The 27329-nt window shown below is 40.0% G+C and overlaps 1 protein-coding gene across 6 annotated transcripts in view; it reads right to left on the bottom strand.

Annotated features, from left to right (window-relative positions):
* The window catches only part of RPS6KA2 (ribosomal protein S6 kinase A2), a 296460-nt gene that overhangs the window by 238950 nt on the left and 30181 nt on the right, over positions 1-27329 (bottom strand). Inside the window, exon 1 of one of the 6 annotated variants that reach the window (XM_062641933.1) lies at positions 16316-16547. The exons of 4 other annotated variants lie outside the window; for them this stretch is intronic. In XM_062641933.1, the coding sequence (XP_062497917.1) occupies positions 16316-16363 (48 nt within the window). In that variant the 5' untranslated portion in view covers positions 16364-16547. Of the gene's footprint in view, positions 1-10006; positions 10240-16315; positions 16548-27329 lie in introns of those variants that run through there. One more of the 6 variants, XM_062641930.1, reaches the window with a different exon arrangement.

Raw genomic sequence — 27329 nt, 5'->3', positions numbered from 1 at the left:
AGTCAATTCAGTTAATGTGAAACATTATCCTATTGCTGATTTCCATCTAACTGTGTACAGCTATGGGTCACTTTCAGTTTGCATTTTAGTTACTTGCAAATGCATGTAAACTTTTGGACCTTTTACTAGTGAAAAGGATCTAATACGTTTCACCTGGAGAAACAGGCAGACTCAGTTATTTTATCTTACCACAAATTAAGTGACTATGATACAGTGTACACAAACTCATACAAAAAGTATGGCATTTCAAACTATGCTAATCTCAGTGTAACAGCACCTTGAATATTATGAACTCCATTACAAGCACTTTCCCCCATATGTAAAATATTACTTTATCTCGAGTTACAAGGCAGAGTATCATTTTTTTTCCCTTGCAAGCCTTTCACTGAGAGCAAGAGGAAAATTAAAAGTCACTCATCTGTAAATACTGGTTCTCAAATCGGCTTGTAGGATTCCATGCTAAACTTCTTAATTAAAAATATACATATATAGATCCTTCTAGTGACACAGGTTGAGAGGGCTTATAAAACAATTGCTAGCATAAGCATTAGCTTCCCTTTTAATCCATCTGCCCCCAAGAAAGGAGAGCTCACCATCAGAAGGCTACATGAAGAGCCACCACCTGAGCCCACTCCTTACAACAGCTTACAGATGCTCCCTCCTACCTTCCTTTTCACTTTTCCAAAAACAGATATCCATTCTCTCTTAAGTGACCCTGCTTTAACAGCTCAGTCTTCCAAACAAAGACAGCTGCTGAGATGTCTCCTTTCTAACTTTTCCTCCTGGTCCCATGGCTTTTTGAATGGACACTCTGTGTCAGATATCCATGTCTTCAAAGCTCTTCTGCTTTGTTCTCACTGTTGTCATATTTTATTCATATTTTATTATTATTCATATTCACTAGCATATTTTATTCATCAGGCTGTTTGCATTTTGCACCCTTTCTATCCACAAGGCTGGTTACTTGCTAGCTTCAGAGCTGTTTCAAGGGGAACATCTTTTATGCTCTTTCAACCTCTCCACAAAAAAAAAAAACAGGCATCAAACTGCAGCACAGCTTTCATATTTATGCACATGCACATACACAAACACAACACACTAAGTTACTACAATTCACTGCCACTAAATACTGAATAAATGGCTGGATCACACGTTAACAGGTAAACCAGAGATGACTTTTTCCCCCTAGCATACCAGAAAAAAGCATGCCACTTCAGACCCAGGAACAGCATCTACCCTGACCAGAAGAAACCAACATGCTGAAGTCTACTGGGACAGCTGGAAAAATACTGATGATAGGTTGCTGCTAAGGTACATGAGGAGCTTGTGTAAAGTTTCCATCTGGGAATATACTTTTGCTTCCCTTTCTCTATGGTAGCCCTAAGTTGAGATTTTATTACCACACTGAACCTATGTTCTCCTGCCAAAAGATGTTGACAGCATAAGAGCTGAATGTTTTCAAAAAAACTGTTGTAAACAGTGGCATTCGACTACTTTGACATCTTTTCACACTTTTTATTTCCCTGCTACCTGCTGGCAGTGTTTCACGTTCCATGACCATGCAAAATTTTTTATCAATAGTCAAGTAAAAATTTTAAGTTTTGAATGCTGGCCATGAAACATGGACTTCACTTTCCACATTTTCCTAACATACTTGTGTACGTAATGGGCTGAGGAAGAAAGTTTGGATATGCTTTACAAATTTAACATTAGTTTTTGTTCAAGGTCAGCCAGTACATACTGGTTTTACTCAATTCAGGAACCAGTTCCCCAGGCAAGCTCTTCCCCAGAATAGTTAAAGGAGAGGGGGAAAAGAGTACTAGAAGAGTTTTACCCCCCTCTTCACTTTCTTTTAAATTAACTACATAACCTTTTGTTCTCCTGTCCTTAACTTCTGTCCTATATTGTCACCTTTGCCACTTCAACTGGCCAAAAATTAGGTTCTAAGCTTTTCTACAGAGACTTAACAAACACCAGCTGCACCTGTTGTGCACTGAAATAATAAAAGCCATTAACAAAGAGTTAGTGTCATTAACGTTTTAGTGGAACAGTTATACATGATGATCAAGGTACACATTTGTCTTGAGTAACCACCTTTATCATCTGCAGCAGTTGACTATTTGCCTCCTCAAATGTTCAGCAATAAGATAATATTGGCAGCAAGTATTTTGTTTAGCAGCTAGGGAAAAATCATGGGTTTTTTTAGCCTTGATTTACTTAAGTGGGCAAACACACAGATGCATAACCATATGTAGAGAAGTAGGGCTTCTCTTTGAATCAAGCAGGTTGCTTTCTGCACTTGATTTTGTCTCTCACTACAGCCAGATATGAAGCTGAAGAATTTAGCTGCAACTTTTAATAGGGCAAGGTTATTTAAAAATACACTTTTGATGTAAAGTTAAACGTAATAGAGCAGAAGGCCATTCAAGGTGAAGAGTTAAACCTGCAGCCTATTCCAACCTCAAAAAGAAAGGTAAAGACCAAGACAAACTATTCCTTTGGTTTACCACTGTTTCTTCTGCAATTTCTTTTTAATTAACGTGTCTCTCACTGGCATCTTTGGCTATCTCAAGAGATATTTTATTTCTTTTTTTTGTTAGATGAATAATGCAGCCTATTTTCCCCCAAAAGCTGAAATATTGAAGTGATAGCTTTTGTCAAAAATCTGAGGCACTAGAAAGTGATTGGACTACCAAGAAAAATAAAGGAATTTCTAAGGTTTAGGGGATTTTGCTTGCTTGTTTCTGTTGTTGTTGGGTTTCTTGGGGTTTTTGTGGAGGGGCTGGTGTTTTGTTTGGTTTTTTTTGTTTGGTTTTTTTTTTTGTGGGTTTGTTTTGGTGTTGTATTTTGTTTTGGGGGTGTTGTTTTGGTGTGCAGAGTACATGTTTTGGTGGGTTCTTGCACCTCCATTACTGCTGCTACATGTTGTTTTCTTCATCTATGGAGGGAAGGTTGTTTTCATAACTATTGTCCCCAGGTGCACTTGAAGTGCCACTTATTTCTCCAATAAAGGAGGACATTTGCAGTTCCATCCTGTAAGGCAAATCAGTTCTGGAGGTTAAATCCTCAGTGTACGAACTCACCTACTCTCAATAAAACTACCAACTCGCAATATTGCTTATGAATGTGTACATACACATATACCTAAGGCCACAGCAATACACAGCTCTTTAAGCTGTTAGGCACTTTAATGCTTTCATGAATAGCTCAATTGTCCCTGCATACGCATGCACCTTCTACCGCACAAAACCAACTGCTATTCCCTGAAGCAATAAGTGTTAAAATTGACATCTGTAGTCAGTTTTACTTCTGATTACGATAGTTGTTAATCTTGTACCAAGAGTCTCCCACCAGACTCCAAAATGAGAGACAGACGCCTTCCCACTTTAACTAGCTGTTCTTCGCGGAGGAGGCAACAAAACAACAAAAAGGGTTTCCACGGCTGCAACATCTCCTTGATTTTCAGAGCTAAACAGCACTTCTGTTAAAGCCTCCAGAAGTAATCCCCTTGAGATGAAATGTAAGTAAGCATTCATTTTCCTTGTTATTACAAAGCTTAAGGAAAAGCCAGGGTGTCTGTACCAGTTGCCTGGGCTGTTTCAGCCTACATAAATACACCTATATTTGCCAGACTTACAGGTTGCTTATGTTTCAGCAAGCACTTGAGAACTTGATTTTTTGGTTGTTATTGGGTAGCTGGTTTTTTGGTTTGGTTTGTTGGTTTTTTTTTGTTTGGTTGGTTTGGGGTTTTTTGTTGTTTGTTTTTTTTTTTAAACAGGATATGATTCTTGAGGGAGTATCAAGAAAGCAGTATAGGAAGGGGAGAATAAAAGGGAACAAGATTCTATCAACACCCGATCACAAAGAGATAGAACGAAATGTGTGCTACCTCAACCTTCCATAGAAACACAGTATCACCACCTTGCAGCTAATGCCTAAGAACCGCATCAAACAAGCGAGCTCATACAAAAGCTTTATTTTTAAAATCTAGATTCCCATTCTGGTGGCTTGAATAATTCACAACAATATATTTATATAGTCACAATGCAGAGAACAAACAATTTTAAACCAGTTTGCCTTCTGCATGAAAAAGTTACGTAAGAAAGAAAGGTAAGTCTATCACTTAGCATGTAGAAGGTCATTTCAAACAACGTCAAGCAACGATGTCGTACAAATACAGCACACAGTACTTGAAGTAAAAATATCCTAAGTCTAAATCCTAGTTTATATGCTGGGTTAAAAATGCATCATCAATAACAATTTCTAGTGGTTTTGATGGAATATTACTCTGCTTGGTACAGGAAACAGGTTAGGGATGTAATACAAGTATGTTTGTAAAGGAGCTGAAAATGAAGACCTCTCACAGTTACTTTTCACGTTAAGTTAGGCAGTTCTGAGCTTTCACCTTTTTTAACAGCAGCTTTCTCTCTACACCTACAGATATAAGTACAGAATTATTACACCTGAGGAAACATGGTATATATACATTCTCCACAAAACTCACCTAGGTTGGTAGCCTGCATCAAGGCAGATGAGAAAAAGGACAAGCAAAGGAACACAGAGCTATGCCTGCATATCTGGAAAGGTACAGAAAGGTACTTTGTGTGACTCATACCTTCCTTTATATAGAAACACCAGAAGTCATTAAGATTTGTGCCAAGCTTGAAACTTCCTGAGAGTTTGAAAATTGAGTACTTGCATATTTCTCCCTTTTAAAAATAATTTATAAGGGTCAGCAGTGTGGTGCTGCATCACCCTGGAAAACAACAAAAAAAAAATTGAACATGTCAGTACTAATACTTACTGGACTTAATATGGCAAGCAAAAAATACAGCTGCATGTGCAGAAATATATATGGAATATAGCTGCTGCACAAACACTTGATACCCATATTCAAGGGAATGCAATTAAAGAACTGAAAGACCACACTAATTAAGGCAAAAAGGCAGAGAGAAATCATACAGGCAGAAGAGGGACATAAATTAAGTTGGCCTGAAGGACATTCAGAATACCGGAGCAGCTACCAACACAGAAAGGATGACTTGTGCCTGCAGCAGACGGTGCACAGCATGTGTGCTTTGCTGTTAGCTACAGTACCGGATCATGGATACAAACAAAACAAATGGGAAACTGCTCAAAACCAAGGCAAAGAACACAGGAATGATGCCAGACAGAAGGCAACTTAAGTATTTAGCAAAGAAAGAGGTTAAAATCATTTAGGTGAAGAAAAAGGAGTTCCCTTTTTCAAAACTACGATGTTAATGCAAGATGGTACAGTAGACTTGACAGAAAAGTCTCCATGCTCAGCCACTAGATTTCCCTTAAGGGGAAACACATGAAGACAGGGGTAGTCTGAGATGACTCAGATTCAGCAAGAGAGTAAATTTTCTGCTTAAAGTAAAGCCCAGAGAAACAATTCTTCCAAAACAGTCTACATTTTAAGACAAGCAAAAAGGTAGTTAATGAGTCACGTTTCACCTGTCTTTGTAAAAAATCTTCAGTACTGAACAGCTGCAAGAGAAGGTTGTGTGGACTTTGACAGGAACATTTTGCTAAAGCAGGAATCCTACAGTATCTGTATTCACTGCACACCAATACAGTAACTATCCAGCAGCACAGAGACTGAACCTTACAATATTCAGAGGACCTGAATATTGTGGCTTTGAATGCATTTTAGAGGATGCTGCTTTCATTGTGTTCCCAAGTTTCACTTAGGGAAGAGACGTAAAAGAGCAGGGAGTTGAGAAGGGGGACACTAAAACAAGAGCTACTCTTTCAATTTTGCCCATAAAACCTCATTTCAGAAGAGTACAACAACCACAAGCTAGAAGTTAGGGATGTTGCAGCCCAGGACACAGAAGCTTTCAACTAAAATAACAGAACAAGCATCCAAATATTCTCGCTTGCAGCCCACTATCCTAATCCGTGCCCCAGTTGAATTTCCACAAGCCTTATAGAAGAAATAAGTGAACTTCACATTGCTTTATTGCAAAGCCAGGAATTACTCTGTTGTTTGCACATCTCAACATTTCTGGGTAAGCACAAAGGCATCAATAGTATTCAAGCCTCCGAGCCTTCCGGCATGCTGCCAACTGCTCTGAGTAGACGTAACTACTGTTAAAAATTTCAGCAGTAGTTACACTGGGCTTGCAATTTGGTAAAAGCCATCCTGCTGCACTACAATTACTGTCAGTACTCAAATGACGATGGATAGAACAGATATAAATGAACCTGCAGGGTTTGTTTTTTATTTCTGTATGTTCACAATTTTCTGCCAACACTATTTAGCTTACATCTACTAACATAAATTTTAAGTATCCAAATGCAGAAATGCAAAATGACTATGCTTAAATACTTCATAGTTGAAGTTTCTTCTCTTTCTTCCCTCCCCAGTCTGCCCCTGTTTATCCATATGATGTTCACAGGGCTTTAGACTACACTAGAAATCCAGGTTCATTTCTGATGAATATACAGCACCAGGTATAACTAGAGAGATATCTAAAGAAATAAACTGACATTAAGAACAGAAAGAAGTTGAAGCCTCTTGAAGGATAGTTCTGTGGCTTGTACATTCTACTCTTCTAAGATTAGGAGACTAAAATGCTCACACATGTTACATAAAGTACCATCAAATTCATGGAGGACTTTCTGGCATCCCAGTGAAAGGAACAGAAAAGAATCTGGTCCGTTAACTCGTAGCCAGTGACAAGTCAGGTATTGTGGATCTGAAGCATTTATGTCATAAAACTCATCATATGCGGCCACCATTGAATTGGAATAGAGAATAATCCTAAAAAAAAAAAAAAAAAAAAGAAGCCACACAAACCAAGAAAAGACACAGAGGAGGCAGACAAGTAAAAGGGGTCAAAGACAATTGAGAATGTTTATACTGTCCTGGCACTAATAAAAATCCTGTAAGTCTGTTTTTATTGAAATTCATAGTTCAGTGAACTATGCTATTAGCAGTTTGTTTTCTAAAACTGAGGATTATTTGCTAAGGAAGAACAAGATAAAGAGAGATCAATTATAAAAGACCAAAGCTTTGAAAGAAGTGTCTGAAAATCAGTCAGGAAATGGAACAGTAATAAATTAAAAGAAAACATGAAAAGCACATTATTAACTGCTTTTCAAGATACCCAAGATGGTGGTGCTGGAAGGAAATAAACTTGCTCACACAGATACTCATGAATTGTTTCTGCAGTTGATAACTCATTCTCCCCTCTAAAATACATCATGAGCTTTGCTGTTCAACAAAGGATAAATAATCTGAATTACAACAGCACATGAAGCACGTGCAGGTACATCCCCTGACAGGCCTTTTTGGAGCCATTAAGCATCAAGGCGTTTGAGAGAAAGCTCTGGTTTTCATAACAAGAAACATTTATCACCACCAGGGCCAGTTAAATCAAAGGATCTAGCATAATACCTGCACAGAAAACTACTAAAGCCAGCTACAGAGTGCTGCCAGGACTCATGAGGCAGTAGCACTCCTTTGGAATGTATGAGCACAGCTAAGCAAAAAACTGTCTCAAGGAAAAAAAAAAAAAAAAAAAAAAAAATCACACAGTGGATCAGAAAGTTAAAAACTCTAGGAAAAAAAAAAATCATCATATTTGATCAAAAAAAATCTGTATTTTCTTTAAGTTACAACTTCAGAGAAGAGTTTATGTATTCGAAGCATTCAGACCAGATCCAGATTTTCCCAACATGTAAAGGTGGCTTTTCTACTAAGTGTTTCTAAACTGCAATACATTTTGCTTTTTGAGAGGCAATACAAGTGCAGTATACACATTAAGCTCAGATAACAGGCTACCAAAAAAAGTGGGTAAGTGGGAGGAATCAATTATTTCACATGGGCTATGTCCCCACAAAGGCTGCTGAACTTGGAACTCTTTGCAGACAAACTGCTCTCCCCTGTGCCATGTTCCTGTGGCAAGCACAGGACCCCCCACAGAAGACTGGAGTTGTCCCTGTATGACCCAGTTTCTTGAATACCGAGTCTGAGCATTTCCCTGTGCCAAATTCTTCCCCTTCATGATGCTCCTTTCTCTTGCCTTCTCAGCATAAAGTCCCACTAGCTCACACTGAAATGTTACAAGAGCGTACAGCATGGGCTCAGCAAAGGAAGAATTCAGGGGTACATAAAAAGCTAGGGCATATAGAGGGCACAGCCAAGCTACAGGGACACTAACCCTTAACAGCGTATGGATTGCTATTACCTCTGGATTTCATACCCATGAGAGCTACAGTGGGAGATAGCCCTTTAGGCCATAGGGCTATTCTAAAGGTGCTATGGCAGGTGCAGAATTAGGCCCAATGCACTGCAGGCAAGCGACACCAGCTATGCTGTATTTTGTGCAGCAGCATCTGCAACAAATCAGGTCTTCAGCATTCTGTAACACATCACCTAAAGCATGGTACAAAAGCTGCAATAACTTGACCTGAAGATCACCACCTCTGAGTCACTAACAAAAGAAGCTTCTCTTTACAGAAGGCCACACATCCTTCCATACAGCCCCCCCCCCAAACCAAAGGAAAACCCCCTAAAACAAACAATAAACACCAACAAACAAACAAAACTAACAACAACAACAAAAAAAAAACTACTACAGAAAGGTATGGAGAAACCAGACTTGGTATGAAAGCAACATTTGCTGATTTCTAGGGATACAGGCAGCAACTGCAGTACAGCGCACTGTGTCACAGTCACTAAGAAACCAAATTTCCCCCTTGTTCTAACACACCAGAACCAAATAAACTGGGGAGAAAAACCAGTTCTTATGCAAGAGCTTCCTGAGCCCTTCGTTTGATATCTCACACAGGTATTTGGAAGATGATTACATACCCACCAAAGGGTTGGGGATAACTGCCTTCAATTGTATCACTAAGCAGACAGAAGCATGAGCCCTTTTCAGACGGCTAATTCCTCAGCTCTTCCCTGTTCTTATTTGAGATTCAAAGCATATTCATAGCAAGAAGCCTCAAACAGCATTGATTTTGCTTTGAAAATGAAATACACATCCATCTTCCCACACCTTTGCCAGTAAAAGTTAACTAGTCTGTGCCCTCGGGGGCACTCAGCAGGCAGTAGAGTCAGCCGCTTATCAAGATCCTCTCCAAAACTCAGAGGATATTTTTTTATTTCAAGGGTTTATGACACAGTAGCATTGGCTCCAGCACACAGTACAGAGACTTATTTGAAGCCCTGAGGTATTTCCCAAAAGCCAGTGGCAAGATTCTGGAGAACAGAACATCAGTGCTTGTCTCCAGCCAAAAGAAAAAGATCCTTCAGGTGAGGACTTTCATGATCTAACAGTGGATTAGTCATACAATCTCTTTAAGAGGCACTGTGCAATGTCAAGCAATGTGTTAATAAAGGAGACAAATGTGTCAGAAAAGCAAGAGGAGGGAAAGCTGCGATATCCATACCTCTATCCCTGAATTCTAATTTCTCTTTGAGTGCACATTTCAAGAAATTACTGTACAGTGCAAAGACCTGCATAGTACTAGAAAGACTCGTGCAAGAAGAAAACCTTGCATTTTCTGAACACTCAGCACCAAGCCCTCAGGCAGTAGTTATAGCAACTAGTCTTCAAAGATTTTACTACTGTCCTGCACTCCAGGGAAGATGTCACCCTGTGCAAGAAGGATTTGTGAAGAACATTTCATATTATTCTAACAGACATCTACACAAGATAAAGGTTAATGTGCATAAGTGCATGACACCACACATACAATTGTTTTCTGTTGATTTTTTTTTTGCTTAAACTTGTTTCAGGTAGTTTTCCTTTCTACCTACCAATACTCAAAACAATGTAATAACTTATGAGACATACTTCATAGACAAACTAGGCTAGCAACAGCAAGGAAATTCACATCAGTTTTATGGAGGTCATTGTCAAAATCCCCATTCCTTTCTTCAGCCCCTATCAGTGCTTCTTCCCATTTTAGAGCCCCAGCCAGCATTCCTCAGTCAGAGCCTATTCCATAGCCTTCACAGTCCTACCGAAATGAGAGCCTGTTGGTGAAGCACTGTAGATGCATAAGCTTCAAGAGACACATCAAGCAGACCTTCATCCTCAGCCAGGGAGGCAAAAGCACTGTCCACCGAGAGCACACCCTCATCCCCATACACCAAGGTCTCGCTCTCCTCAGCATCTTTCTTAGCACTCCTGGGAAGGCGACAGTGGATCATGGCCAGGGGAGATGCCTTATGGAGCAGGGCAAAGCAGACGACAGGCAGGCAGCACAGCCCAAGCTGTGCTGTGAGCAAAGAACAGAGTGGTTGCAGCAGGCTGAAAGCAATGATCTCGTGGTAGCAGCAAGTCCCCAGGGTGTCTTCTTGGCCAAAACAATGCAATATGTACAAGCCTTGTTGCATGGGGAAAGAACAGGATATAACCCTTTAGGATTAAAGGCTAGCTCCCAGTGTAATTTTGAGAGTGGTCATCAAGCAATTTATATTCAGCATTAATACTTCTTTTATACAGGGATACAGTATTCTGGTTGTAACATGGAAAAGACTTCTCATTGACCTGAAAGAAAGTTCCCTCTTTTATTTTTGTGAGCAGTCTACCTCATTCCATCTTGACACTTACCAAGAAGTGAATACTGTACTTAAGCTACAGGAAACACACTCACAAGCATGCTTGTCTTGTAGCATCTTGTGAAGTTTAGGAGACCTGGGTGCTTTAGAAAGCTTCCCAGCAATCTTTCAAAACAGACTAAGAATGTCACACACGGTTGCATCCTCTGCTGCTCAATGTGGTAACAAGAATTCAGAGCCCTAATTCTTGCCATTATCCTGCAGGCAGGTCCAAGGCTTGCCTTCTGAAACTGCAGTAGGTAAGTATTTTTAAGTGACTAAGAACGACCAAGAGTGAGAGTCACAGACTGCTCCTGCTTGCAACTTTTCCTTTTAACTCCAGACAGAAATAATGGCTGGTTTTGCTTTTCTCTCCTCAGAAAACTGCTGCTTCAAGAGTTAGTTTGGCAGTGGCTTGTTTGTGTGCAATCACTTGCTCAAAGGGGCATGTCAAGCCATTACTGTTATGGACATCAGGGATACAGATCATTACAAATAATCACACACTTTCTAGAGCATAATTTTCAGCAAAGTTCTTTCTAAAGACATCTATGGACTGCATGTTTAAAAGACTGCAGTTATTCCTTAACACAAATTTACATTTAGAAGCCAATTCAACATTGGGGACAACCATAGGCATGAGCAAATCAGGTGGCTGCCTAGAGAAAGGCTGATGCATGGAACAAAACAGCCTTTCCCCCTGCCCAATCTTGCCAATATACCACAGCCCCAGACAGAGGCAGATGGATACTGCTGCAAGATGCAGGGTAGGGATAGCAGGCCAGCAAGTGGCCCCATGTGTTCAGAAGTGACAAACAGCACTCTCCGGCCTGCCACATCCCTCCAGTGCCCCAGCAGCTGCAGCAGTAACACAAGGCTGGCTTTCCAGAGCTCTGTCCCTGACCCAGTGTCCCAGCTCCAATCCATTCTCCTCCCCTAGCCACATAGGGAAGATGCCTGGCTTGACTAGACCCAGATCTTCATACTTAGAGTCACTTGCCATCCCAATACCTGGTCAACAGCTTTGCTGGCTCCAGCTTAACACTGAGACAGTGCAGGCTGAGAATAGCAAAGACTCCTTTCCTATACCTGGCTTCAACAGCATCCCTATAACTGCCAAGCTGAAGTTATTTTGTATGAGTCTTCACAACAGTAAAATGAAAGTTCATTAGCATTTTCTAGGAAACAAAACAATGTCAACAGTGGTCAAGATGGGCCATCTTTATACACAAAATAAGAGCCCTGAGGAAGCAAACACCTAGGTCTTTGCAGGTTAAGCCAAGGAGGCTGGCTCCAGCTGATAATTATAGAATCATAGAATCGTTAGGGTTGGAAAGGACCTTAAGATCATCTAGTTCCAACCCCCCTGCCATGGGCAGGGACACCTCACACTAAATCATATCACCCAAGGCTCTGTCCAACCTGGCCTTGAACACTGCCAGGGATGGAGCATTCACAACCCCCCTGGGCAACCTATTCCAGTGCCTCACCACCCTAACAGGAAAGAACTTCCTCCTTATATCCAATCTAAACTTCCCCTGTTTAAGTTTTAACCCGTTACCCCTTGTCCTGTCACTACCGTCCCTAATGAAGAGTCCCTCCCCAGAATCGCTATAGGCCCCCTTGAGCAATCCTGTACCTTCTCTGCACCAGATATAGGGAAACCCCTCCATACACACAGACATGCACACACACATGTAGCAGTGGGATATTTAGAAAACCAAAACACAAGAGAAACCCCACATGTTAATTCAAAACAGGTTCACAAATTAATTCTCATGCCTTTCATGCAGTCCACCATGTTTGGAGAGTACTATCCCTGTCTTTCTCTAACAATATCCCAGTCATGGCAGAAGCGGATTGTTTGCCAAATCAGGCATATTTCAATACCTTAACACACAGTCCATGCACTAGTCATGCAGTAATATACAAGTCAGTTAAACAACACTGAAATTCCCTGTACTCCCAAGGAGTGACCCTGGACTGACCAACATCACTGAAGAAAGGTACTATGACACTGAATATTACAGGAGGAGGGGATGACTTCCAAACCTCTCCATTCTGAAGGGTTCCAGCCCCAACCCTAACTGGACAGGCAACATCACCAAGGTATAGCAGCCCCCCAACTCAACAAGCTGCCTAAGTCCATCAGAACATAATAGACAGCAAGCATGCATATGACAAAGCATATAACAAAGAAAGCTCATCTTAGATATAATCAGTCATGTGTATGAAATACTTTGCTTTTATATAAAACATGATAAAACACCAATAACATCATAAAGAGGCAAATACCTTGTCCACATGTATGACTTGTATATGTATGAATGTACCGAAAGACATCCAAGAGGTCTGCACTGTTAAATTCCTTTGGTGCTACACATCTTTTCATTCTGCTCATCTTTTTATCAGTGACTCAGTCATACAGTCCTTAAGGACAGAAACGTCTATTGGTGGTGATGGGGAAAAGGAAGAGACATTTATCACAATGCATAACAAAGGAATACTCTGCCAATACTGCAGTCATTACTAAATCATTTTTCAAAACACTGGAAAAAATTTAAAGATCATCCCTTTTAATGCTACAAAGAACATATGCATTTCCATAAATCAGTCAATCAGCATTTACAGCACCAAATCCATAAAGACTGCATCAGCTGAAGTCTTATTTTGCCTAAGTGGTTTTCTCCTATTAGCAGAGATTACATCTTCCTCTTAAACAGAGAAACTCTAAATTACTCATTTTAAAAACCCTATTTTTCTCTGCCAGAATGCCATTCAAATCAAAATGTTTTTCACTAATTTTTTATTTTCCTGCTGGTTCAATTGCTGAATTATAATTTACTACAAGTGATAATTTTAATATCTATTCCTTAAATCAAACAGTTGAGGTGATGTTGAATTTTCTACACATAGCAATTTCATAAAGCATCCTGTAGGAGGAACACTCATTTGCCTTTGCACAATTGCTTCAGACAAAGCTTTCAGAAGGAACTGAAACTGCACAGATCAGTTTACATGGAGGGACACTCTCAGTGGGTAAACAGCTGTCCTTCACCTTCTAAGTCCAGTAGGCCACAAGGTTGTTTAAATGTACTGCTACAAACTAATTTTTGCTGATCCTGAAAAAAGTTCTTTGTGTAACCACTGAGTAATATTCTGAGCTTAAAACACAACATGCCAGTTTTCAGGCATTCTCCAGGGCAAAGTTACATTTTCAACATAGCCATTAAAGGCTTAATTCTGAAGCCACCCCTCATGTATATAAAAAGAATCATTCACTTGTCTAAGAGCTGCTGGTGCCTACGCAAATAGCAGGCTGAGTAACATCTGATGTTTGACTGCTGCTTCAGTACATGATATTGATGAGTAAGCTCTTGAGGAGACAATCCACTGCAATAATCAATGTCATTCTTCAGTAGATACTTTTTCTGGGAAAATACAGTGCCATCTGATCTACTTATTCTAAGGAAGCTGTCACTTTGGGGCATTCTTCCATATACATTTCTTTTAAACTACCTAATTGCACCAACATCTGAACAATATTCAGGTAGGCTACCCATCAGGCAAGCCACTGTAAAGTTATATTCACAAAAATAAGAAGGGAGCTATAAGTCCTTTTCAACACTAGCTTCAAAAAGGTACTGCTGGATACCATATGTATCACAGCAAAAGAAACTAGAAAATATCCATTAATTCTGCCCAGCCACCACTCAGTGACATAGTGCACCTAACTCATCTCCCAGTTCTTGGAGACTGTTTGGGTTCTTTTTTTCTGAGTCATGCTTCTATCCTGTTAAGTTATGCACTCACTTGAGTTCAAGGTATGCACACATAGCAGAGGGCAGGATCTAACCACTTGTTCTGTGATGCCTCCCCCTCCTAGCATTCAGAAAAAGGCCTCTACAAGCTAAACCACTGTATAAATCCTAGAAGTATTGAAGATGTTTTCACCACTTTTTATCTTCCCCTTATGCATTGCCACACAAAAAAAAACAAAACAGTTTGTTGGGAAAAAAAAAACCCAAATAAACAAAATATAGCAAAAAAAAAAACAAAAAAACAACCAAACAACAACGAAAAAAAAACAAAAAAAAAAAACCCACATCTCCCCCACACAATAAAATGCAACAAACCTCCATCACCTCTAGAGAAATTACATGAGCCATCAAAACAGACAGATATGTAAATACTATTTGATGTTCTCTTTTGTGCGGCACCGTACAGGCACAGCTTTTTGAGAAAGTAAACTGATATGGGACTCCCAAGACTGTCAATGACCTACTGCTATTGGCATGCTAAATTATGCTCATCACCTTCTTGGCTGCACCCACCTTCGCTTTATCACTTTAAACCAGTAAATCAAATACATTTTCAGAAGCTACATAAAAATCAAGTCTAGTAACCCATCTCTCTTGCATTTTAACCTACATCAATCAAATGGGTGCTTCCAGCCCTCTGCACAACAGTGTAACAGAAACTGTCCAGCTGCTCTATCTCAGAGGAATTATGACCATTTGATCATACTGTGGGCAGTAAGGAGTATATACTCCGGCAGAAGGGAAAACTCTTTTCAGTCAATATAAACCCCACAAGGACAGTTTAAACAGTGTAACTGTGATGCCAACATTTAAATACTGGAAATTTACTCCAGAGTAAGAGGTACAACCAACCACCGGCATCTATGAAGGTGCCAAAAAAGAAAAAAACTCTGCGCCAGATTCTGATTTGCACTGAACCACAACTTCTTGTACCCCTTTAACACTGTTTTAGTTAGAATACAACCAAGCTGAATATTTTCCTTTGAAGCAGCACATTATAGATACCAGTATGAAATACCATGTATGTGGAATTACGCTACATGATGAAAATGCAAAACTCTAATTGAGTACAACTGAAAGAGCCTTACCCTAAAATTGAAATGCTCTACAGAATAAACAGACCGCGCTTCTGATCAAGCACTAACTGTGTGTATGAGTAGACAAGATCAAGAACTGTTGAAGGGAAGAAAAAAACCCAGCATATATATGTTTTCATAATGCATGGGATAAGTTCTTACATGTTGCCAAAACAGAATCCATAGAAAATGCAGAATTAAAGATTGCTATTTATGATAGCAAATTGCACAGCACTCAATACCTAGCTAGGTACAGCGCTTCACAAATATATGATCTGAGGGTAGTTTTAAATTAGAACTAAGGTAGTTTAAACACAGTTCTAAGTGGAAGAATAATATATATTTTCTATATGTTTCCTTATTTCTACTAAGTTACACAGGTATATTTGAAACCAGAGTATAAATATACAGCCTACATATAATACACACACACATCTTTTAATATCAATTTTTTTTTAAATGCACAACAGTTAGTGAGCAGCACTCTCTCTTACACTGCAAAACACTCAGCACTACAACTGACTGACAGATTCAGAATATATGGTTCTACAGAGTCAAGGAACAAGGTTAAAAAGACATCATAACACAACAGGGTAAAAGAACCTGTAAACTGCAGCTGCAGTCAAACTAACCCGTGTGGCATGCTGCTCAAGTAGTTTTGATTTTCATTGTGTCCCAAACCACAAGCCATGAATATATTATGTTTAGAGAACAGTTTGAGGCATCTTGGCAAAGAAATCGCAAGGCTGACTGCACTAAAACAATGCAATTGTTAAACTTTATCATCAACGTAATTAGAAGCAAGCAAAGCAGCAAGCAAAAAAGCATTTTACCTTTTTAAGGAAAAGTTTCTGTAATTTCTTGTGAGGCAGCTTTATCATCTTTTTTCAGCATTCAGGGTATGGGTCAGATGCTGCAAGCACTTGAGCCATTCTGCAGGGCTTTGACACCTTTCGTCTTCTCTATTAACTCGCTGCAGCCAGCTTAGCTCAGTGCGTCACCAGCCCAGCCCAGCAACAGATTAAAAGGCAAGAGCTAGGCTGGATCTCATCTTTGACTCAAACAAGGAAGCTATATACAGACACTCCAGCCTCAGCCAAAGCTTACAGCTGTGTTGTCAGCATGAGGAGGAAGAGAATAGCTATGAGGTCTGCATCTTTCCCTAGAAAATCTGCAGTTAAAAGAGGTGTCTATCCAGAGGCAAGAATTAACAGGAGGATGAAAGAGGTATCGAGATGCTCAGTATCTTGCCGATTCTTTCAAATCCCATGCTACAGAGGAAACTTATTCAATGTTCAGGACTCTGAAACCTACCCAGCAATGCCTGCTGAGTACAGTTTGCCACCACACACCTGTTAATTGTGCACACTGTACATGAGTCAGCCGAGCACAGGAAAGAGCCTATCATTTATGTTTTCTATAAATCACTTGGAGACTTGCTTACTTTGAGCAGCTTTTAGTAAAATCTCTATGAAGAAAGAGATTACACACAGAGATATTATATACAGATACACACAGAGGTATTTATAGAGTGAGCCAATGAAGAGTTTGATTCAATACCATCGGAAACAGAGATCATGGGCACTGCTGCCTTCCCTTTGGGAATCTGCAAGCAACATTCAGCTCCATATTTGGAAGAACAAGGCTCAGCAGCACAACAGTGATGCTGCGTCTCCTGGGCCACCCATGTCCTAAACCAGCAAGGTGCTGTAGGACAACCTGATCTGAAACACAGTGTTGCTCATTCCCAGTTATGCCAGTGGGATAATCTCTATATTTAAGAATGAAGCACACACTAAAAGTAGCTAGTATAATCAATTTAAAAGTCATTACATGATCAAACTACCGCCCTGATCATTACTATTGTGCTCGAAGAGTCAGCATGTGTGAGGCTACACAAAAATGTACTATGAGGGGAATTTCTTCAAAACAGTCACTCCCAATTCTCCATCCCTTGTTTTTATACCATAAATATTTCACAGTAGCTGCAGCTAAGAAAACCCCACCCTCAATTCTGTAGTTGTAGTCTGTCTCTACCTGTATCTTGTTTCTGCCATTTGCATCATTCCCTTACCACAAGAACTTTGGTTTCTCCTCTGCTTTCTTGCTGTCCCATTCTTCAGGATCCCAAGTAACACACTCTCAAAAGATACTGCAAGGTTCCACTCCTATGGAGGCACATGCACTTAGCCTCCAGCAAGTGTCAAGGCCTGGAGTGAGCTAAGGAAACCAGAGGTTTGAATTTAAGCACACACTTAACTGCAAGGGTTTGTATTCACAGGACAAACATGACAGGCAATTCACAGCTGCAGGAAAATGCAGAACCAAACTCTGAGAACTGATGCCGCTATGCACCCATGAGGAAGTCCAAGTCCTACTGAAAAAGCACACTGACAATGCCACAGAACAGAAGTGTAAGTTGTGCCAAAGTATTGGTCATGAGAAAAGGTGGCTCAGGACAGCCACTGAGATAAACCAACAGTTGAAGACAAGCACTAGACCTGGTGAAATCATTCAGAAGATTTTCTTGCTATCAGGTGTTCAGTCTGATGGTGAAGAAGAGCAGACAAGTTTTCTGAGAAACATCCTATCAGGACAACATCAAGATGATGCCAAGCCTTATTTCAAGAAATGGTTTCAAAACTGGCAACTGGGGAACACAAGCAGTGGGACAGGCTGTTTCATTGGTGTGTTATATGCTTGCAGCCTCTGGGTACAATTTTGATAAAAAACATTTTCTAAGTTTCACTGTGCAAGATGGACAAGAATCCAAGATACCTATAAAAACATGATTGTGAAAACGCCATAAAAGCCACCAGCAAGCATACAGCAGGAACATAAATTGCAACCCTATTATACTTCTTAGTAGTTTCTGTTATAAAAGGGTATATTTGATCAAGAAGCTTGGATTGCAGAAAAAACTTTTCTCTCCCCTCCCACTCCTCAAAAGGCTAGAGGTATGAGACATCTTTCTCCTTTCTTGTCCTGATACGCCAACTCCAAGAGCCACCTTGAGGAAGAGAAACAAGGAAGCAGAACACAGTGGATATTGCCTGTTTTTTAGATCGCACTAAATACATGGTAGCAAACCAAAAGCCTTGACTTTGGAAAGCAGAGCTCCATGCCCCTTCCAAAATAACCAGTGCCAAAATCCAACAGTTTGGCCTTGGAAGTCCCACTACAGGCAGCAGCCTTTGCATGCTTCCCCCCCTTACTCTTATTAGTGAACATCACTGTATGGCAGACCTTGCTCAAGCTCTCAAAACAGTCCACATGTACTATGCCCTCCCTTCACACCTTCCCAAACACCCAACACCTTCCTGAGGAAATAATACCAAGGGCTACTGCAATAAAAGCGAGGAAATAAGCTTCTGCATAGAACCTGATTTGTCTCCCTGCTGCCCCAAGTTACCCTTCCAGACACTGAATCAAGAAGTGTCCACACCACCTTTATACCAGATACAGAAGAATACCTGTTCAATTAAAACAAGAAAGAACCATTGTCACACCACAGTTGGAAAAGTTCTAGATGCAGAGGTACTCTAAATAAGGACAACTTCTTAAGAAAGAGTGAAGCTTACTTTATGACTTGAAACTTGTTATACCCCAAATCTTGAGGAGTCTTACAGCCAAGGTTTTAAGGGATTCACTCCATATTCTGCTGTGACTTTGGACACTGTGATCAAGGTTTGATACAGACTTTTCTTTCACTTCTTTCAGTTTTGAGAGTAAAATACCTCCATGTACTTTCCCTAAATGTGTATTATAAATGCAAACCACCTTCAAGGTTATTTCTGTTTTCAAGACTTTTTAAGCAACATCAGTACACAGCAGCTGTTAAAAGATGCTTAGTTTAGCCATTTGTAAATCTTTCCAACAGCCAAGAGCTTTTTCAGGAGATTTCACGCAAACTCATAATAACTCAGGCTGAGTAAATCCAAGAGGTGATTAAGTTGGTATGAGAATGGATAAGCTTTTATACCATATCCTGTCCTTATTACAATAATCAGTGCAAAGATGGATTCACATTGTGGGTAATCCCTTAGCATGGTGAACCAGGAAAGCCTGTTGCGCAAAGTGAACGCCTTAGGTTCAGACTTATATCCTACCATACATTTCAAGTGCTCTAACAAAGGGATTCAACATCTTTGTTTTTAGATTGTTTTTTTTGTTGTTTTTTTAACAGTAACAATTATAAGACTACAGATGATCTGAAAGCACACATTTTCAGAGTTACAAAACCTGCTTATTATACCAGTGACCCTTAATGCCTTGCTCATAGCTATTCAGGATACAGAGAGTAATACATGGCTTCAACCAGATACTTCAGAGATAAACTGAGAAACACACAACTGGAAATGTCACATCTTCCCTTTACAATAAAACACATACTTAGTTCTATTTTCTTAGTTTATTAGCATTCATTTGAATCTGCCTGCATTTTTATTTTACTCATGATTCTTGCACATTTTAGACTTACACACAGGAAAGAAGAGTTTAAAATTGCCTCAAATGTGTTGATCTTCACTTCTCTGCACAAAAACAGAAAACACAAACCAAGAAAGACATCTCATTTGCTTCACCTTTAACTAAAGGTTTAATATATAACTAAAATATAAAGAGGTTTAATATTCTTACAATCTCCTCATCTAAGTTTCTTTTCATTCCTCTAATAATTTTCCACTGAACATTTCATCTCAATGGCTGTTTTACTGCTTTGTTAAAGATGAAATGACTGGATCTGAATAGAGCTCCAAATAAAAAAAGTCAGCACAGTGTCACAGCTCTGCTGTTACAGCCTATTCATTTCCTCCTGCCTGTGGTACCTCCTGTACACTTCACAAGTAGGAAGAGGGCTGATGCTCAAAAGCCTGTATTCTGCACCTCACACAGGTACGCACAGTGGCACAAGAGTTGGCACAAGGCTGTACCTGCATATTGATAAGTGTTTTGAAAGAGATTTCTAGGAATAGCAATACTGAGGATTCCTTTTGAAATCTTTCTATTCACCTCCAGTGCTTTTTTATCCCTTGAATAAATAACCTGTTATTCTTCGATTGTGATATTATGTGGATGTACTAAAAATATGATATTATATTCTGCATTCACAAGGATAAAATGGAAGTTCTTTGCTCATAGGTTAAAAAAAAAAAAAAAAAAAGACAACTTTCCCATTGCCTTTATCATCGTCTCATCTCAGCTAAGGTAATTATACTGTTATGATTCCAGTAATTCCAGCAATGGATCATAACCTAGAGTAAAACCATACCAAATAAAGTCACCTGAAAACAATGCGCAAGGGGATTAATGCTTGGCAAATTCACAGCTTCTCCTAGGTATTTCATCTTTCAGGAGTGGTGGGGGATTCAGATTTTTAAGAGCAATGAGGCAGAAGAAACACTATCAGTACTGGATTAATCCGAAGTTGTATTTACAACACACAGTTAAACTAATATCAGAAAAAGCAATAAAATAAGCTGCAGTTTGATTTAGGCAATTGCAAGATCCATTTTATCAAGGACTGTATTTGCACTTACAGCAAAACCCAGTAGCCTTCAGCTAAATTTGTTTTCAGATATCCAACTAATTTGTACAGAATTTTGCACTGTTTACGCCATTTAAAAGCTCTGTATGGACAAGTATGTGAAGTGCCACCATTAAGACTTAACAAGTTTGCTCTGTAATGCAAGAGACCAGTTCATCTATGGTCATGATGTTGCAGAGGAATTTTGCCCCTCTCAAATGCTTATCTGCAAAGTTAAGAAGAAATGTGGAAACAGGCTTTTGAATTCTGTATTAATTAATAGCAAACATGCATTAAGTTTGGATGGAGGGAACAAGAGAACCGTCTGTACAGTATTTATTTAACCAAGTTGTAGGATGCTTTACTGGAAAGATTATTAGCAGAACTATCATCTTTTTGATTCAAATGGCAGTGTATGTGTTTGGGCTGAGGTCACTCGAATTCAGCAAGACCCAAAATAAGCCTCCAGTAGCTCAGTGAAATACACCATACCTTAGAGGGAAGTATTATACCAGGACAGTACAACCCAGGGTTAAAGAAGGAAAGATCACATACTGTGGGGCATACTGATGCCAGAACTAGAGGAGGCTTGCATCTTAAATAACAAAGGAAGCCCACACTGGAGACCTGTGCTTTTTAGGGTCTTCTGAAACAAATTTTAACCTGTAGAGTGCCTCCATTTGTTGATTTCACAAATAGTTGCACATGAAGAATACTTGCAGCCAATTTGGGTTGAAAGAAGAAATTCTGGCAAAAACTTTGTAATTTTGCGAGTTAAGATTGGAAGAAACAACTGTGATAATCTACTATAACAATTCCTGTCTAACATTGGCCGTGAACTTTTGCCCACTTGTGCCTATCTGAAGCCAAATAGCTGAGGTTTGGCTAAAGCCTATTTTTGGGGAAGGAATTCAGTTCTGACTTGAGAGCTTCAAGAGAAGGACAAGCTCACTTCCCAGCTGTGGTTTGTCTCAGTGATTAGTCACCCACACTTCTAAACCTGCCAGTAGTTTCTAGCTTTGTTCTCAGCTACCAGAACTGGTGAAAGGGTGCAGGCTTAAGCTTCCAATTACATCTTCTCACACTAGCCCTGTGACTGCCAACATTTCCCACCTGCTGGCAAGCATGACCCACTAAACTGCATGTACTAGTTTCAGACCAGCTCTTATTAAAAAAGTTTAAATTGGTATTCAAAGAAACAAAAAGAAAACCCCACCCTAAAAGTGACTGAAGAGCCCCTTAAGTTCTCTCAGAATGATTCCTTAACTGATAAAAATCCTTTTTCCAAACAAGACAGACCTCTACTGCTGGATAAAGTTACTGCAGCCTTAATACAAGCTTACTCATTTTTTTCAGAGTAACTCCATTGCTCTAGTTATAGGTTATAGCTATGCGCTACAACTCAAGATTCCTGTTGCAGCATAGTGGCACAGTACCTCTGAGGTGGCTTGTTGGCAGAGGTCACCATGCACAAGGAGATGAGGTGAAGAGTCTTTCCCCACTAATGCATTTCTTTCCAAGGGGACATCTCATGGCAACAAACATGCTCAGAACCTCATGATGAGCTACCCTTCATGGCTCTGCTGTTGCTGCAGATTTAAGCAAGAAGCTTAAAAGATAAAATAGCTAAAACTAAGAAATTTGAAAAGGGTAATATGAATGTGTATAATAAAAATATCAAGGTGTCTCACTGCAGCCCTACTTGGCATTGACCTGAACTGACCTCTATGACGCTGGGACTAATACATGTCACCCACTCAAGCACAGCATCCCAAATTGCATTCCAACCCTATCAAAGGAAAACTGAAAACTGCACCCAAGCTACCTAGTGCCAGTCTCCCTGTCAGATCCCTGCACTGCATCACAGTTAATGTGGTCTGCAACGCTGCTGCAGCCCTGTGATGACGTTCTCAGTCCCGTGCAAGAATCGATAAAGTGGTTGTTTATCTAGTTAAGAAAAAACTAGCACTTCCCTTGCACCTTCATAGAAGGCTGCGATTTAAGAAGAAACAAAGACTGATCCTTCCTCACTCTTTAAAACTAGAACAGTGGGATAAAGGAGGCCAAACCTCCATTCTTCAAATCATTCAGGCTGGAAGCAATCTCCAGAAGCTCAGGCTCAAAGCAGAAGCCACTCCCCAGGTTAGAATGGATTGGGACTCTGCGGTAGAAAGGGGCTAATTACAGGTTGTGATTTGTTTTGGGTGCAGGATTGGAGGTGAGGGGAAGGTGCTTCTTTTAATACATGGCTAGGGTATGGCTGTGGAGAGAACCAAGATAAAGGCCCGCTAAAATAAAGTATATATTATACCTATTATTCTGATTCTCTAAGAATCACTGATTCTTACCTGCAACAAACTTGTACCATATCCAGTTTATTAGAGTATAACGATACAAGACGCATCACAAAGTAGTTTAAAACACAGATATACAAAATGTATCTGGAAGCTCTGCAATAGCTTAACTTCAAGACTAGAAATACTTAATTACCATGGTTAAGTTTCACCCTGCTTCTGGGGTTCATTTCAACTCCGCAAGATCTACTTTCTTCCCCTTCAAGAAGATAAGGCACTCAGTTACCACTAAGAGGCATTGCATTAGTCCCAGTAATACAAGCATCATTATCAATGCCCAAAGTGACAATAATACAACTGACACAGTTCCATCTTTAGCAAATATGGTGAATGTCTGTCTTGATATAAATTCAGAAGTAGGTCTTTGACATAAAGCAAATACGAACTCAGCCAGCTAGGGAAGAGTCACTACAGGTAACAAAGGACTGCACTTGTCAAAGTATCAGGTAACTGAGGTTGCACTGCTCACTACAGAAACAGTGCTGATAGGAAAAGATGAGTGAGGCGCATGAGTGAGCTGACATATGAACTGGTAACTTATTAAATATCAAAAGCTTTGCAACATCCTGAATTTAAAGTAAGTTTTGCTGAACCTGCACTAGATGTCAGTCTCATCCGCTGCACAACAGGGCTCAGCCAGCCCAGGAACACGCTGAAAATGCGTATTTCAGAACACTGCACTGTGCTTTCCTCCCAAACAAATAAGACTCACATGTGCAAAGCACTCAATTAACAAGAATTGAATCTGCGTTTTGTTTTCACAGACAAAAATTACAGAAACATGTTTTGTCTTTAAATGTATTCTCTCTTAAAGCTGAGATAGTTTTTAACCTTTCTTTGATCTAGGTACAGAACTAACAAGTCAACATGTAGCTGCAATGAGTGCTATGAAGTTTCTGCAGGGAAACAAGCACAGAAGTCCATCACTACATTTTATTTTTGGGAACATAAGATTTCCAAGAAAGAAAGGCAAGTCAAAATTCTCCTGCAAGAAATAGAACTAATGCTGCCCATTTCTCAACAGATTTATGCCTATTTTCCCTTCGAGTCCTTTCTTTCTCTTGCCTTTTTGGAAAGAGACATAGCATCCTAGCCTGCTCATATCATTGATTTGCATGTAATTAATGCCTTGTGGCTAAGTACAAATCTGTTTTTCCCCTTCAATAGGGCACTGCTTTGAATCTTATTGCTGTTCATCTGTCAACTTCAACAAAACCTTGGAGAAGAGAGATCTAAATGCCTACCCTTCTTTCAAGTGTGACTGAAGCTGGACACAATATTGAAGAGTTATTACGGGGGATGTACCATCAGTGTGACTTTAAATATTACAGGCTGAAGATCTAATCAAGTCTATCAACCCTGGAATCCTTCGACAACAAACTGCTGCACAATTGCTTGCTTACAGGTCACGCAGTCTCAGAGTGTGGGAGTTTTCAGTAAAATCCTTTAAAATCAGACTTATGTTTGCCCCCATGGCAACAGCCTGCAGGCACATCCAAAATGCAGTTTGATGTGACTGCTGTTTATTTGCTAGCTCCAGCCTAGCTAGCTCAAGAAAATAAACCAATACATCCAAAGAAGCAAGGGTTAGGGTCCTCAGACACTGAGTACAGACTCATTAGCTAAAGCTCATGCTACCATCCCTTAGCTACTGCTGGTACTGAATGTTTCTACCCCACAACTGCAGAAAGACCACAAGCAGCTACAGAACAGTACCTGGTAAGAAGCATACATCCTGTTATCTGATATTTCAGTGTGGTTTTTACAAGAATATAATGTATCGGGATAAGAGACAAAGTATACATTGTGCTTCTGCCCCATTTATGTTACAATAACTTGCCACATGCAGCATGCAGACAGACTTGGATGTCCAGGTCAGCAGTTAACCTGACTCTCCATAAACAGCGCATCAGACTGACTCTTCCTAGCCTCGTAGGGACAATACTTTTCCCCAGATCAAAAAAACTCATTGTTCTTCAAATCTGCATGTAAAACCTTGGGTCCTAAGCCAGGCCTCTTCTTCCTAAGGAGAACAGCAGTCTCTGTCCCCTGTATGTGTGCTACAGCACACATACAGCCTTCAATCATTAACTTTCTAATGAAGTCATCTAATCAAGCTCAGAAACAGTCCCCAGGACAGATACTGAAAGGCTGAAGGGTTTTACTGTTGATGAAACCATAAACAAGGAAACTTCTCTACAAAAAGCCATACACTCCCAACTCCCATAAGCAAGACTTCCATTGTTTCACATCTTCCTTAAACTCTAGATTCGTTAGATCAGGTTAAGGGATCTAGTTTTCATTACAACATAAGACCTAGTTTTCATTATATTTTCCCAAACCTTTTAACTTGTTTGACTGTGAAAAACCTAACAAAAAAAAAAAAAAAGAAATTTAATATTACATGATCTCACTCTTCCTTGCCTTTTACAGAGAGATTAAAGGCAGTTTTAGTAATGCAAGTAAGTGACCATAAAATCAAGTGACCAAGATCAGTATGTTTGGCCATTTCCTGATGCCTAATAACTGCAGAAGAAATAGTAGCCAAGAGAAACCGTGCAGGAAAAGCTACTTCATATCAGGACATCTTCAGATGTCTAGCACAGAATGTCAGAGTGCTTCTCTGCCCAGTGTGACAGATGAAGCACAAGTTCCCTCTGCCAGCTGTAGACAGAAATTCAGACATTCACACTGCAGCTGCCCCAGGGGACACATCCAGCACCTGTATTCTCTGCCACAACTGAATGAACAGGATTTGCAGGTGCTCACCACCCTTGAGAAGGTCTTTTGTTACTGTAACAGGAACACCCTTATGCAAGTTATATTTCTTCCAAAATGTCACAAGCCATTATATCCAGACAGTTAGAGAAAACAGACCTACGCTGGTTCTCCTGCAGTCAGCATCTGCCTTGTATAGCACTTATCGTGTCATTAAACACTTGCTCAGCTAACAGCCAGAGATACAGAGCTGCTGTACCTCACAGGAAGAAGCTCTTCCAACTGTTCATGCAGGGTGCATCAACATTATTTAAAGAATGAAAAAAGGCAGTAAGAGCAAGCTAGGCAAAGCAGTGTTTTAACAGTCCTTTTCTACCCCAGGACCTGGCACTGGTCTCATCCCAGCTGTATAGCTGAGATATTCACAATGGGATACTGCTCAATGGGAATTATCAGAAGCTCTGCTCAATTTAGCCTGCATAAGCACATGAGAACATTTGGTTTGCACGCATACTTTTTTTGTTTCAGGCTAACATATTAGTAAGTGTTTATCTGGCTTTCTTTCTATAAAGCTGAAGGCTAAGACTTTCAGCAAGGGCAAGGATTTCTCTGCTTGGAATAAGTTAACAAATGTAAAAGGAGGCTCTGTAGATTGATATTGGGCAACTAGTTCTCTCCCTTAATAGCTACAGCAGAGAAAAAAGTTAACTTGGCTAGTTCAGAGGCACCTCTACCTCACATTCAGCATTACAAGCAAAGCTCTCAAGTGCCCACTTATACTCAGTTGTTTCAGTCACCAGACAGCAACACTCACTTTGTTCACTTGTTGTCCATAAGTGCAGTTGTAATGCACTTTTAAAGGCCACCAAGATACTAGTGTAAATACATTAAAGTATTTTACTACCTTCAAAGCAACACAAAGAAAGTTATGCAGGGATGTTTGGAGAACAAGTACCACATATAGGCCACTACAAAAAAAAAACCAAAAAACAACAGCAACAACAAAAAAAAACACAATAGCATAGCAGAAATCTAGAGGGCATTTCTAGTTTTTAAGACTACTTCAACTCATTCAGAAATAGAGGATCAACTGCAGTCGCAGCAGGTGGGAGTTAAGGGTCAGATAGCTTCCAAGAAAACACCCTGTGCCTATCCCCTTACACCACCTTGCAAGGACCACTGGTCCCAGCACCAAACCTTGCAAACTGATGAAGCTACCACTTCAAACGTGCAAGAAGCACTTTCTGTAGC

Source organism: Pezoporus occidentalis, unplaced genomic scaffold (assembly GCF_034315485.1).
Source record: "Pezoporus occidentalis ecotype Australia unplaced genomic scaffold, CSIRO_AGI_Poc_V1 ctg7, whole genome shotgun sequence".
NCBI classification, from domain to species: domain Eukaryota; kingdom Metazoa; phylum Chordata; class Aves; order Psittaciformes; family Psittacidae; genus Pezoporus; species Pezoporus occidentalis.
This window is presented reverse-complemented; position numbering and strand designations above follow the sequence as displayed.